This window comes from Sinohyriopsis cumingii, chromosome 3 (assembly GCF_028554795.1).
Source record: "Sinohyriopsis cumingii isolate HCF-2022 chromosome 3, ASM2855479v2, whole genome shotgun sequence".
NCBI lineage: Eukaryota > Metazoa > Mollusca > Bivalvia > Unionida > Unionidae > Sinohyriopsis > Sinohyriopsis cumingii.
In genome coordinates this window covers 129031631-129048187 of record NC_142963.1, presented here as the reverse complement: position 1 = coordinate 129048187, position 16557 = coordinate 129031631, and the positions used below count along the sequence as shown (strand labels likewise).

At 35.3% G+C, this 16557-nt stretch overlaps 1 protein-coding gene across 2 annotated transcripts in view; it reads right to left on the bottom strand.

Moving 5' to 3' along the window:
- Positions 1-16557, bottom strand: part of LOC149803825 (transient receptor potential cation channel subfamily M member-like 2) — a 263431-nt gene that overhangs the window by 25704 nt on the left and 221170 nt on the right. For both annotated transcript variants that reach the window (XM_089953643.1, XM_089953644.1), the window contains one exon: positions 15624-15735. In XM_089953643.1, coding sequence (XP_089809769.1) covers positions 15624-15735 — 112 coding nt within the window. The remainder of the gene's footprint in view (positions 1-15623; positions 15736-16557) is intronic.

Here is a 16557-nt window from a genome sequence, read left to right as displayed (position 1 = left end):
GTGTATAGTTTCTACAGTGCACTTTTAAAGTGGTCAAAATACACTGCATACAAATATGGTAAAATATTACCTAAAACCAATGTTAATTGCAGATATGCACACTGAGAAATAGAGGGCATAGTTCAGATAAGAGAATGAAAACACACACACACACACACACACACACATATATGTATACAGTGTGACCCTGCTATAACACAGCAGTTGGGAGCCATAGAACCTGACCTTGTTATAGACCAAACTGTGTTATAAGCAACCAGGTCAGTCAGCTGAAGACAATGATGCATGTACCCCCAAATTTTGAGTGGGGTAGGTAATAAATGTGGGCGGTAAAATATGTGCTTCATTGGCACAGTTACCATCTTAAATAGATGCATATTAAATGGGAAATACACCTGTAGTGAAAACAGAGAAGGCATATATAATACTTTACTTTATTTAGAGAACCATGGACTGGTACATATACGTGTATACTGTTTATATATACGTCTTATGTATAGCATGAATAGTGTATCAAGGAAGTGTACTCACCCGCAAATCTCATCACATACATTGAATCCACAATACAAGTAATTCCATCGAAAAAATGCACACACAGAGATTTAAAATATTCAATAATTTTGTCACAATTCACATAGGTTAGGTTTGAATTCAGTGGATAAACATAGCACAATCATGTAACAAATGATGAAACACATTTACTTTTCAGTAAGTCCCAAGTTGGTAAAAGTTTGCGTTTTAAACCGATGTTGGTAGCATTTGTAAGCACAAACTTTTTCACTGCAAAAAGGAAACTTTCACGGCACAGTAAACATGTTCCAGTCACGTTGGAAAATGAAAAAATCCATCAGATTCCATTGCTTTTATTTAAGTTTGTTGCTGACTTCTTTGAAGAAAAGTTCTTTGTTTTTATTGAAAATTGTAATCGGCTTTCTTTGATGAAAGGTACATGTGTTATTGAAGTCACCGCTAAAGGCCAGCTTTGGAGAACCAAGCAAATACCCATTTTTTATTGTGGTGGCAACATCAAATAATTGTACTGCATGATTGAGACGGACTTTTTTTCACATTTGCTTAGCATGTTTTCATAAGTCAGTGCTTCAAAGGTAATGTTTTCTTTGAAATTTCAGCAAACTATTTTATCTGTGTACATTTTTAAAAAAGGAATTGGCCGTCATTTGGTCGATTATAGTTACAGTTCCTCCCTTCCTACTGAATAGATGAAGTAAGATGGTTTTTTTTGTTTTTTTACATCTGTGGTAGCGGAGTGATGCTGCCTTTCCACTCATGCGTCAGAAATTTAACAAAGGGTCAACAAACAATTGAGATGCAGGTGTTCTGGTCTAATGACAAGGAAGTACAGAAAATGTGAGTGTTCTGAAGAATTTAATTCTGAGTGGAAAGAAGAGGAATTTTACTTACCATCCACACACAAATATCAGCCTACGTAAATATATTAATTACTAGCAAGCGACTGAAAATCTAATGAAAGATAAAGAGATAATGCCTCGCCCGGTTAATATCTGCAACCAGAAATGTCAACAACATAAGTGGATTATGATATAACAATGCACTGTTAAGATGGTTTGTAAATATAGACAAAGGAATTGTTTATCTAACAATAGATAAATTTCAATGCATTTTATATCAAGTTTGTGGCTTCTTTTCACGGGGCATCTGAATTTTTCCACTCCAAACCAATGGTTGTATATAAAAGTTTAAACAGCCAACCATATTGCCAAAAAAAAAATCGCCAGATGGTATATTTTGCCGCCAATAAGGAAAATAAAATCGCAGTTTACGACATTGGCAAAGCCCTACGCGATCCTAGAATAAACTTTTTACACTTTATTTTTTGTACTTTAAAGAAGAAAAAACTATTTTTTTGTGTACAAGAAAAATACATATAAAATATCAGGCGCCATGCCACAATCATCTTGTATTATTCATGCGCAATCTCTTTCCCAAGATGATAATAAACTTTTTACATTTTTTTCTTACTTTTAAGAAAGAATATTTTTTTTTGTGTGCAAGAAAAATACATGTATATAAAAGTTTGGGAGCCACACTGCAACCGTGTTATATCCAAATTCGTGTTATAACAGAGCATGCTATAGCGGGGCACACTGTATATTGCATATCTTGTTTTGCTTTCACTTCTCACTTTTCAGCTCTTACTTCTCCCTGTACTGTTCAAAAGGAAAAGTCACTTCTCCCTAAAATTCAAGTCTAGCTTGACCCCTGTAACCTCAAAAAATGTCTCTGTGAACTTGATACCAAGAAAGCTACAGAACCTGATCAGATTAGTCCATGACTTATTAGAACTCAGCTATTTCAGATAGCATAACATTCATGATCAATTTAAGTATTGTAACCTCATCTGTCCCCAAAATATGGAAAACTGCAAAAGTAATGCCTATTCACAAATCTGGTTTCAAGAATGATGCTGATAAATACCGTCCAATCTCAATTCTACCAAACTTGTCAAAATTGATTGAAAAACATGTCCATGACTTGTTCATGCCATATTTAACCAAACACTTGATGGAAAATCCTAATCAATCAGGCTTTAGACAGAAACATTCATGTGTGACTACCTTGATTTCCCTAACTGATAAATGGCTTCAAACACTTGATCAATGTAGAATAATAGGATCTGTACTTGTAGATTTCAGGAAAGCTAAAAATTTGAAGAAACTGAAAATTTACAGATTTGATGAAGGCAGAATTAGATGGTTTGCAAATGGTCTGTCATGATAGACTACTTGGTGTTTTGGTAGATAATAACCTGTCATGGACTGAACATATCAAATATAGCAGTAAAAAAAGTTAATTCAAGTTTATAGCTTCTCAGTAGGATAAGACATGTTCTCCCAGAAAGGCACAGAAAACTATTTTAGAACAGTTACATACAACCTATTTAGACTACTGTTATATGGTATGGGTAATTCAAATGATAAAAACATAGCACATCAAAAAAGAGTATTTGGACTAATATAAATCCAGAAAGAAAGCAAGGAAAATTTAGCTGGTAAGTTAAACATATTACCTATTAAAGACTGAATCCAGTTGAGGAAAGCCAAATTAATGTACAGGATATCCAGTAATAGTGCTCCTGAATATTTACAATCACTATTATAGTATAGGCTACCTGGTAATACTCCCTACCTGTGATCCATGTCTACCAAACAGTATAAAATTCCCAAACCAAATAAGGAATTATTCAAACAAAAGTCTCCAATACTCTGGAACTTTGCTCTGGAATAGTATTCCAGTTGAGATTAGAAATGCCCACTCTATTTTCTTCTTCCAAACCCAATATATCCAGTGGCTTCAGAGATGAAGTTAAAATAAATTCCTTTGTATGAGGGCCTCAGTGTAGATTAATTCTTCAGCTGATTGTGTTACCCTCTTTAAATAAAGTCATTAATATTATTATTATTATTATCCACAAGTACACTGTCTGAAAATGTAGCACTTTAGTCTGAATATACCTCTCTGTTTGTTTCTAACCCCCTACTGATTTCAATAATGGAAATCTTTAATGTGATAAAAAATGCACAGAACTTAATCAATTAATTCAGTAATTTATAATTTCTAACCTGACTGTGACCAGAGTGTCTAACACTGGCATCCTCTGCACCTTTCATGCTTAATGGACTTTCCATACTAACATGCACTATGGGCTAGTTTATTTTCCTCAGACAACAGAGTGACAGTTCATCCTATTTGGTAACTGCTGGATAGGGGGCCCCGAGTGGCCGAGTGGTCTAAAGCGCTCTTCGTTTCGGATCACTGCCATCTCACCTCTGTCTGCGGCGGTTCGAGTCTAGGATTCAGCCAATGTGGGTATGTGAGAAAGCTTGCCAGTAGCTTCTCGTGGGTCGGTGGTTCTTTCCGGTGTTTTCCCGGGTTCTTCCTCCACCATTAATACTGGCCGCCATGTATAGCCTATCGTGTGCTGAAAAATGGCATTAAACCCCACAACAACAACAACTGCTGGATAATTCCATAAATTACCAAATTGTTTAGAGTTTAGAATTATATCCCTTTGCACACATGAAAAATAGAAATTACACTGCTTGTTACATCCACATGAAGGCAAATTTGTAGTTGTCATTCTTTTTCTTTGTTTGATTTGACACTGTAAATATTTTAAGCAGATGACATGGTGTTTTCATTCTATGTATGTATATGTGTAGTCATTCATACACCCCTTTGCTGAAAATGGACTTGTCCAGGAACTGGAAATGACTGGCAAATTAGGGTCATCTTTTATACTGAAAACATCTGTTTGGAATGAAATGCACAGACGTTAACAGTGTTAGAGCCCCCCTGGGCATAATCAGGTTTGAAATTATAAAGCAATAAATGAACTAAGTTCTATGCATCTTGTATTTCAGTTGTGCTTTCGTTTTTTTCAAACAGGTAGAGGGAAAAAAACAAACGGGGAGGTATATTCAGACAATAGCGAAATTCCATTCTTGTACGATGTAGTGTAAAATAACAGCAGCAATGGCAGCAGCTTGTGAGGTAGATTTTATCCATCATGAAATAGTGTCCCTGCTCATGGCCTAACTAACAAATAGGTTGGTTGCCTTATTCTCAATGCTGTTTGTCATATCTGTAAAGTGACCATACAAAGTCATCTGTCAGGTTCATAAACTGATATGTGAGTTTCACCCAAACAAGTACTCATGATTGCATAAGATCACCCATTATAAAGATATCTCTGTCCTTATTTACATTTAAATTCCTAAGATCTAAGCCTTTCTGATAACTAAAAAAACTTCCAAGCAGAGCTTTTTTTCAAAAGATGCATTATGGTGAGGTCCTGTGGAAGAAAAACAACTTCAGAGGTTCTGAGCAGTATGCATAATCGATATGAAACAAAACCATGGAGTGAGTAAAAAGATTGTTGCTACATCACCACCTCTCCTCCCCCTCCTCCTAGATAGCTCTGGTGGCCTAATGATTTGAGCATCAACCACAGATGTGGGAGGCTGTGGGTTAGAACCCCAGCCAAGTCATACCAAAGACTTCTAAAAGTGGTAATAGCAGCTGCCTCACTTGGGCACTCAGAATTAAGAGGTTAGTGTTAGGACTAGTCGGCCTGGTGTCAGGATAATGTGACTGGATGGGACATCATGCTACTTGTTTGTGGCATGATGCTCTAGTGCTAAGACATCACTATCAACTGCTACACTGCAGACACTGTACTGAAAAATTTTAAAAACTTCATTAAAAATCCCAAAACACACACATACACCTTTCCCTCCTTCAATTTCTGTAGAACTCCAAAAATTACACAGAAAGGGTGAATAACAAATGGTAGAGTGAAAATACTCCAAGAAAAAGAAAAGGCATCAACAAGTGAAACTTGAGGGTCTGGTGTGTATGAATATATCTTGGCAGCTGACAATATAGTCCTGAGGCAAAAACTAGGTCAATATCATATTTACAAAATTATGATCAATTTCCTGGAAATTTTCAGGAAATTTTCACTATACAAAAGAACAGATCTGCCCAAGTATCTAAATCATCATCAATATCTTCAAAGATCTGGACTGTACTCAATGGAATCTGTTTCAGATCTTCTAGGAATGTAACAGTATCAAAGTTTTGAAAAGATCTATAAGTAACGGATTTATGGATATTATTTTTGGTTGATTTTCCTTTGATTTTACATGTTAGAAAAACTGCAAAGTGGTCACTTATACCAATCTTTGGAATCATTACTTCCAAAACATTTTCTTTTGTATTGGTATAAATATTATCTATAAGTGTTTTAGAGATAGATGTTACTCTGGTGGGTTCATTTACTAGTTGCTCCATACCTAACAAAGCAATAAAATTCATCCAATTCACTTTTATTTGATCACTGAGAAGGTCTCTATTTATATCACCTAGAATATAAAATTCTTTCTCTTCATCTCAAATTTTATCTACTTGAAGTTCAAAATATTCACACCAATCAGTATGTGATGATGGGGGTCTGTACACAAAACCTACTAAAAAGGGCTTAACTTTTTCTGGAGTGATCTGTAGCCAAATGGATTCTATTTCCCGTATTTCTAGGTCTTCCTGTCTTTTATAAATAGTACCAGTTCTAACATACACAAGGAGCCCACCACCACCTGCTTTCCTATCCTTTCGATAAGGTTTGTCATAGCCATAGATATATAAGAAATTTTCACCCTTATTTTCTGTTAACATTGTTTCTAAGAGTCCAAATAAATGGATATTATTATTTAGAGAGGTTAGCAGTAACTTTACTTGATCAATCTTTCCACGAAAACCCTGAATATTTAAATGATCTATGTGTAAACCTTTGCTAGAAACTCCCAAATTCATGAGATTAATATCAATGCTATTAGAGGCACTCAAGAAGACATTAGAAGTATTAAAACTATTTTCACAGTGATCATCATTATAATTATCATTACTGTATAACAAATTGGTTTTTCTACAACTGCATTTTCTACTTTTATAATCATTGTATAAATCTGAACTATTTGAATATGTACAAGTAGCTGGTAAGTTTCCACATTCAGAACATCCATCAGCAAGGGGATCAAATCTGTTTTGACAAGGGATGCATGGTGTATATGACAGTCCTTGAAAGATATATTGGTCCTCCTGCTGAATAGTCTTCCCTGTGGAGTTGAGGTCTCATTGCCCTTTTCCTATTCCAAAAATCTAGTGTGAGTTTCGGCTTTGTATATATATATATATACACACACACACACACACACACACACACACACACACACAAAATGACATGAACTGGGTTTATTTTCTTATAAATTCTGCAAGATGGTTAAATGTTTACCTCATATTAAATATGAAAATTTTAATTTGAATACCAGTTTCTCAAAGTGAGAACTATACCTAGAGTAGAGGGCTTGACAGTGATAATATGTCAGTAATTCTCAGTCACACATTGTCTAGCCTCAAAAAAAAATTGCATGATAAAAACAGTTACAAAAATTTTGTAATAAATTTAGTATAGTTACAAACATTATGTTTATGTAATCTGATTTATTGGCATAAACATCTGAATTTTCATAAAATGAAATTTTTGTGGGATTTTTAACCCAATTTATGTTGTACTGTTTTCATTGTTTACATTTTTCATCTCTGATCTTTAAAAAAGACATTAATTTGGGGATTTTATGTAACTATTCAAACTCATTTTACCATTATTCTCATAAAAAACTACAAAGTATTTAAAAAGTCAGTGTAGGTGTGTATGTATGTTCTTTTTATACATTTATTCCCCCCTGAACATGCTGTGATAGATCCGTGACATTGCATATGCCAAATATGGACAGTTGACCTTTCAACCATGAACACATTCAGAAATAATAACACACGAAAGTGGAAACATTACTGGGTGTAATGAGGTTGCCATTTTGAGAAAATGTTAATCTTGATCACCAGTAGGAGCTCATTGATTTGGAGTGCAAAGGTTATTTATCCAGTCCATAACCATGTCTGAGTCACATGACTCTCGTGGTGTCACTCAAAACAGAGGTAAAAACTAGCCCTGCTAACTGAAATGACTGCTCTGCAGCCTCATGAGCTTCAACATGCTCTGCCTCAACACCATGCACTATATCAACACTAGATATGGTTGCAATTACCATATTTACCATATATGTTGAGACACTGTATTTGTTGGGACACCATAAATTAATTTTAAAAGTAATTTTTGTGTGCACTGTATGTTCTTGGACACATAATTATTTTTGAGTCATAAGTTGTGGGACACCTTTTAAATCATTAAAAAATTACATATCGGAAAATGCACTCCAACTGAAGTTTTATTTTAAAAAATATAAAACTGTTCTTGATAGAACTCTTTAATCCATTTCAGCAGCATCTCATCAACACAACCCTTCTGCACACGTACGTTTCATTCTTTTGGTGCATGAATATTTTTTTGGCTGTCTCATACCATAAAAAACTGTTAGAGGCAACACATCACCTGAAGCAGAAACTGCAAAGACTAAAGTCAGGGTTTTTCAAATCTGCATTAGTCTAATTCATACACTTTTGACCCCAATCTTATCATCAGTCTGTCCAGGAATGTGATCAAAGTTCACTAGAATTTTTTCCATATTAATTAACCTATTGTCAGCAAAATCATCTGCTTCTCTTCTGACCTTCACGAATTCATCCTATGATTTTATTTTCTCCAAATCTTCTGGGTAACACTGGGTCATCGATGTCTGTGCATGGAGCACTATATTGTGTCACTTTAAAAATTGTTCCATTGTTTCAATTTATTTTCAAAATTCCTGTGAATACTGGCGAAAAGGAAACAAAGTTAGCTTCCATATCTCAGCCTTCTTTGTATATTCAAAAAAAAATCAAAACAAAAAATCGGCACACTTAAAAGAATCCACAGTCAGCTTCCAAGGTCAGCTTGCTTTGCAATAAAATAACCTTTGTATCAATATCCTTTAAGAAGAAAAAAACGGCTTCAGAGTATCCAAAGTCAGCTTACAACGTGCATTGGAGGGGAAGCACAAATGCAATACAAATTTATTTAGTTTCTTAAGTCTTAGGACATCTGATCTAGGTGAAAAGAAGTTTCACCATAAGTTCTGGGACAGAAAACAAAATTATTATTTTATCATGTCCCAATATATATGGTAAATACAGTACTTTTCTACAAGAATGAAACTCCTCACTGATCTCATGTGACATCGCTCGAGGCAAAGTGGGCAAAAGTGGCCCTGCTAGCCAAATGACTGCTGTGCAATCCATGCACTCCAATAGCATGTTCAATCGCTTGCTTTTCTGTAATGTTGCATCATTTTCATAGTTGAATTTTTCATGGCAGGATGATATTTTATGTTTTATATATGTTTATGTTTTCACAGATGCCTGTGCATGTGTTCCTTTTGGGATAAAAATGGCCACCATGGTATGAGACTCTTAACCAGCTCCTGAAACATTCGGAAATACAGCTGTACAGAAGAAAATATACTAGTTATAAGTGCTACCAGCAACTAATTTAGGCAGTGCAAAAAGTGTCAGGGTAACTTAGTAAACTCAGTCTGTGGATATAAGTACAGATCTGCATTTTTGCATATTCAGACAAAAGAACAGTAAAACAAATATGGCCACTTCTTCACTGTCTCAGTGGATCTACTCATATTTCAAATCAGATTCATCAGATTCATTTTCAGGATTTACCCAAGATGATCTCTTAAATGATACAAAGGATATAGACACACTCAATACTGCAGAGAAATATTCACTTGAAATAGATTCAACCTACCAAGATTGTGTAACACCAAAATCCAACATGGCTGACTCCTCTGACTCCTCTTCAGTTCCAAGCTTTCTTAAAATCCAACATAATATGCAGAGTATAACAATCACAGCTGACTCCAACAAAATTCCAACAATCAAGAAATTCTTGGATGAGAATCTACACTTCCAGCAGGGACACTCACACAATGGACTGATCTATAAATCCATGGATACAGATTCTGCCACAGTAACTCTATACATAACAACTGGTAAAATTCATGTACAAGGGCCAGGCTACACAGAATGGGTAAATTATTTTATCAGCACTTGTCAGCAAATAGTAGACAACACCAGATTGAAATCAATTACCTCTCAGCCAAGGGCTTCAACACCCATCCCTGAAGCCCACAGATTTCCAAATCCAGTCAACAGTAACACAGCTTTACATGAAATAAGCCAGATTGCTATCAATGTGGAGGAAACTCCAGGACCCCAGTTTATGATAGGTGCAACAAATTCCTTTGAGTTCCATGGAACCCATAACCAGCCTTGTACCTCCATACAGTGCTTGGTAGTGATAGGTATTCTCCAGGCCCAAGTAGAAAGGTTAGAACAGGAACTCTCTGCACTAAAATCAAAGAGTCTACACAGTGTTCAAATGGATAAACCAGGTGCCAAAAAAGTGTGCCAGAAAACCCAGACAACGCAATACACAAACATGTCAGAGGACCAGAAAGCATGTCAGGGCACTCAGACCATACCAAAACCAGCTATTAGAAAAAAATCATTATGCACACAAACAGATGCAACCACACCAATTAAACAAGATGAGTCTCTTCTACAGGTATTAGATGGGCAGAGCCAAAAGTTAACGAAAGCACATGCTGTAAACACTGACCATCATGTGTCTCATTCGACATCAAATCCAGGTACTGAAGAAACTGTTCTAAAGACAACCTCCAATTATCCACAACAAGGAGCTAAATTAAATACAAATACTAAATACAGCAGTCACCAAACTCTCAGTCAGTCTAGTCATGGAAATCAAGAAGTTCAAACAATGCATCTGAACCCCCCACTGGTCAAAATCAACAACATAGTTAAAGACAGATCTCTTCTCATAGGATCATCAATAATCAAAGGAGTAAGAACAAGAGGGTTATATAAAACTGACGTAAAAACTCATAGAGGTGCTACTATTAACACTATTACAGAAAAAATATTGGAAATGGATATGTCACCATATCATACTGTAATTCTTCTCATTGGTGGCAATAATTACAGTAATGGCCAATCTTTGAAGGGCATTGAGGATGATTATGAAAGTTTGTTGTATGCCATCAGGTCCAAAAACGCAGAGTGTAAAATAATCATCTCAGGTCTACCGCCAAGAAGGGATGCACTTATGACTCAACTAAATGACACCCTAAGTATGTTGTGTGAAAATTTCCAAATACTCTTTGTTCCGCAATACTGGACCTTCTTCAAAGACAATCGAGTGAACCAACAATTGTACCAGCGAGACCAAATCCACTTGTCCAACAGAGGTACTGCCATGCTCCTTAGGAATATAGACCAGTACATAAGACTTATAAAAGGGGTTAGGCATGAGTCAGACAACTGCTTGTATTGTGGAGAGCACGGTCATGTAACACAGCGGTGTCTGCATGGAAAACAGATTCGCTGCCATCTTTGTAATGAACTAGGACATAAGCAAAAGTTGTGCACATACCAATAGGTAGAAGGCTATGATGTACAGGCCTATGCAACACATATCCAGCAACAAAATGCATTAGAATATGTGTACACTTTTCAATGTAATAATTATAATTCTATAAACAGGTTTCAGGCACTATCTGATTTGTGTACAAAGTGCAACTTGTTAACATGTAAACAACTGTGTGATACTGTTCAAGTTACTTCTCCCTCTGAGGCCCCCCAAGTGTCTAATATGTTAATGTCTTCTTGTATGTATGTAAATCAGTCTCATATTGAACATTCTCAAATATCCACTACATGTGGTCATGGTACAACAGATGGATCTTGTATGTTATCTTCTTCATATGTTTATGTAAATAATCAAGGCAATGTAAAGAAATCTGTCAAGTCTAAAAACAATTTATGGCATACTACCTTGTCTGAAGATCAATCCTCTGATCAAAATTGTCATGTATTTGGCCTCCTCAAAAGAGGTCTGCAAGTAATCAACCTAAATATTCAACACATCCTCCCTAAACTGAATGAGATAAAGTTAATATTACAGCAAACTAGATCAGTCAATATTCTAGGTCTATGTGAAACCTTTCTTTCCGATGATACTGATGATTTGGCTCTCCAAATACAGGGGTTCAACTTTGAAAGAAAAGATAGGGAATCCATGGGGGGTGGGGGTATTCTTCTCTATGTAGACAGTTCCATTAGTTATAACAGACGTGTTGATCTAGAGACTATTGGGGTAGAGAGCATCTGGATCGAAGTAACCCTTGCCCAATCAAAGCCAATACTCTTATGTTCGGTTTACAGGCCACCTAGTTCCACAGCTGATTGGATTGATAGATTTGAGGTTCAAATTCAAAAAGCATTACTTAAGGAAGATTTAGAAATTATCATATTAGGTGATTTTAACATTGACTATATGAAAACTCCACCATTAACATGGATAAGTAGCTTTGAAACTTACAACTTTACTCAATTAATTAACACCCCAACTAGAGTAACGGATAAAACTGCTACTATCATTGATCATGTCTATACTAATAAACCTGAAAACGTAAGTGAAATTAAGGTACCAGTGTATGCACTGAGTGACCACTACCCAGTCTGTATAACTAGACATGTTCCGAAATCATCTAAAAATGGCCAACACATTGAAATTCAATACAGGGACTTCAAACAGTTTGATGAGGAAATGTTCTTAAATGATTTAGTTTGCAAACCTTTCCAATCAGTCTGCACTATAGCTGATGTCAACACTGCCTTGGACAAATGGTATCAGATGTTCAATGCAGCCTTAGACAAGCATGCCCCAATTAAAACAGAAAGGGTTAAACACCAAATTACACCCAAGTGGATTACCCCTGAGATCAATGAGGCTAGGCACCTAAGAGATAATTTCCACAAGAAAAAAGACATGAAAAGCTATAGAAAGTGGAGAAATAAAACTAAGTACCTGATAGATAAGGCAAAAGAGAACTACTATAAACAGGCTATTAATGAAAGTAAGAGTACCAAAACATTGTGGAAGCATCTAAAAGAGCTGAACCCACGCAAGAACAGTTGCCTTCCCCCTAGACTTAAGCAAAATGGTGATATAGCAACATCTGTACAAGACATTGTGGAAATGTTCAACAATTTCTTCATAAGCATCTCCAGTAAGAGTATTCAGAACCAGACTAATATCCCAATTGAACTTGATGCTCTTCTATTATTTATAAAAGCTAAAATTCCTGATGAAAATTATTTTTCAATAGCTAATGTTAGTGAAGGTGATGTTTTTGATATGCTAATTAACGTTAATATTAATAAATCCTCTGGATTGGATGGTATTGGTCCACGAATTCTTAAAATTGCTGCACCAGTAATAACAAAGTCACTAACGCATATCATAAATTTAAGTACAATGAATGGTAATTTTCCAGAAACATTGAAATGTGCAAAGGTTACACCTATCTTTAAGAAAGGAGAAAAGGAGGATCCAGGAAATTACAGACCAATATCAATTCTACCTGTATTGTCAAAACTATTTGAAAAGCATGTAGCCATTCAGGTCTATAAATTTTTCGAAACATACTCTCTATTTCATAAAGCTCAATCAGGATTTAGAAAGTACCACTCGTGCCAAACAGAACTTACCAAATTAATTGATCTTTGGCTGAAGGAAATGGATAATGGACATACGACTGGGATTGTTTTCCTTGACTTCAAGAAAGCCTTTGATCTTGTTGATCATGAAATTCTGCTGCAAAAGTTGAACTGTTACAGATTTGACAATCCTTCTTTAAACTGGTTTAGATCATACCTAAACCAAAGGTCTCAGCAAGTAAGCATTGGCAATATTAGCTCTCAAACTCGCACTATTCATTCAGGAGTCCCTCAAGGCTCAGTTTTGGGCCCTCTCCTCTTCCTTATCTATATCAATGATCTACCATTAAATAATGAATCCACAAACACAGATTTGTTTGCAGATGATGCAACTTTGTATACATCTAGTTCTGATACTGAAGTTATCCAAATGAAATTAAACTCAGACCTTATCAGAGTCCAAAACTGGGCACAACAAAATAGGATGGTAATTAATGAAGGTAAAACAAAATGTATGATTTTGGGGACATCACAAAAGCTACACAAGTCAGGGAACCCAAAACTGTCTCTTGCAATAAATAATCATCCATTAGAAAATGTCAAACATGAAAGGCTTGTAGGTGTGTCTGTAGATAATAATTTATTATGGAATGACCATATTGATAAGCTTTGTAAAACACTGTCATCCAAAATTGCCCTTCTCAGCAGAATCAAGAAATATTTACCTATGGAAACTCGCAATCTATACTACAAGTCATATATTCTTCCAACAATGGATTATTGTTCTAATGTATGGGGAAACTGTGCCAAATCTGAGCTTGACAGGATTTATAAACTTCAGAAACGAGCAGCACGTGTAATTTTAGATGCATCTGTTGATCATCCCTCAAAAGCATTATTTACAGAACTCAAATGGCTCACAATATATGACAGGATAGATTTTCACAAGGCAGTTCTTTTATATAAATGTCTACATGGAACTGCACCAGAGTATCTTCAAGACTTATTCAGGCCTTTTTCAGCACAATACCAGTTGAGATCAATATCACATGGAAACATTCTAATACCAAAACCAAGAACAGAGCAATTTAAAAAGAGTTTTCAATACTCTGGTACAGTTCTGTGGAATAAGCTTCCACTACATGTAAAATCTGCTGAAAATATTAGAATATTTAAGAAAAGATATCATGAGCATGTATGTGTTTCTAACAGATAATGGAATTTAGTATTTTAATACTAAACATGTTAAAATAAACAGTAATTATTGCCATCTTCATATAATGTGCATTGTTATACTCTCCTTAAGAGGGCCTCAAGGGAGAATAGTCCTTGACTAATGAGTCACCCTCTATAAATAAAGCATTATTATTATTATTATTATTATTGTTCCAGGCTTGATACTTTGAATTATAAAATTACTTAATTATTTAGTGTCAAGCCATCATGTTGTATATACTGTATATATTGTATATAACAGATAGAAGGCCTCAAGGTAGATTAGTTCTGTAACTAATTGAGGTACCTTCTCTAAATAAAGTCTTTATTATTATTATTATTATTATTATTATTATCTCAGCATCATGAACCATATTGCCACTAGATATGTTGCAGTGTTTTCTGTAAGAACAAAACCCCTTTGTTTATCTAGAACAGTGGCATGGCCAGCCATAGTTTCTTTAAAAATATCCATGTGCAATGAGAGGCTGATTTTAGTTTTTCATGCAGCACATCATCTGCCATTATGATAGCAACAGAGACCAGTGCACTGAAAATTTGATGTAGGAAGGAATCGTTGTACACTTAGTGCAGTATAAAGGAAACAGTACCAATCTGAGTTCAATCAGCTTTTATAGTAGTCTTAAAAATGTGAGGGATTACCTTGAACTAATGGAAAAACAACAAAAATTAGTTAATAGCTACGTACTGACTTATCATGTGACCTGTGCATCATCTCATGGGGTCCCTAAGGGCACAAAAGGTTCAACAAAATATTAATTTACACGTAACAAATGTAGAACTTTGAAAAGACTAAGCACCTTTTCTTGATAAATATTTGATTATAGCTTTTGATACTTTTGAGTTTTCTCAGGTTGCAGACATGAGAATGTGTTACACCATGACTGAGCAAGTCACTCTATTAATGCTGAGATTCAAGTGATTGATGTTGAGCTAACCAAGACTGCAACCTGAACTGGACCACAACATCATTTTGCCTTGGCAACATTCAGATCCATTCCACCTCAACTAAACTCAACCAACCAACCATGAACTCTCAGGTCTTATTTAATACAAAACAAGCCACTGCAAATCTGAAGGAATATTGCAATTTATATCAAATTACCACATTATGTTACACTCCTGACAATCTACTTGCCTGAGATATCTTTTGCTCTGAGTACATTCTGTACCATACCTGCCAGGCAACTTTGTCATTGTCATTTGTAGCGTGGAAGTCCTATACAAATACTGCAATAAACGTCAACCTGTTATTGGTACATCATATTTCATGTACAAAATATCATTTGACAAGCATCATCCATATATTGGTACATTACCTTTTGTCAACAGTTTGAAGTTCTAGTCTCTGGGAGGAAATGTCGTGCTCTTCAAGTGCAATCTTTTCAAACAGTGTTAAGCGGTCATTGTCCTCATCACTCAGTTCAAGCTCTGCAGGAAAACAGTACAATAATTTCTTGAGTATCTTACTACCAATATGAATGCAGATTTCTCTAAATTAACCTGCATTCTATATTTCTTGATCCCTGAACCATAGCTTTTCAAATTACAACCTAGTTTTTGGTTCAGTTATAACTGAACAGCTACTGACCATTCTCTTTCTAAGGTGTGAAAAGCTACAAAATTATTATCTTTTCATCTAAATTCTTTGTTTGTTTCTATCTACACCTGTTTTTCTGTTTCCATCAACTTATGTATGTATGTATGTATGTATGTATGTATGTGTGTGTATGTGTGTGTGTGTGTATGTATGTATGTATCTATGTATGTAATGTAATTTATGGATGTATGGATGGATGGATGTACCCAAAAACAGTATTATATGCCACTCTGCTGTTTGTATAAATTAATTTTTAACTGATAACAAGCAGACTAGTTAAAAATTGCTACCTGAAAAATACATAACACTTAGCTGACAGTCATTTCCAGTCAAGTCATATAGCAAAGTTTAATTTGATAAAATCCCTGAGCAAATAATGGCGGTTGATATCTTTTCTTTTTTTAACATTAGTGCATATGCCATATATATTCTGTTGCATGGGCTGATATGTGCCGCTACAATGACACACAACATAGCCAAAAATCATATGGTACATGGTACAGACCATCATTTAAAAATTGATGGATTTGGTAAGTTAAGGAGATAATCATTCAAACTTCACAGGTCTGGATAAAGAATGTTTGAACATTTGGGGAATATGTAAATCTAAATAACTGCATTACGCAGGATATTTATGGACACCTCATGTCCAG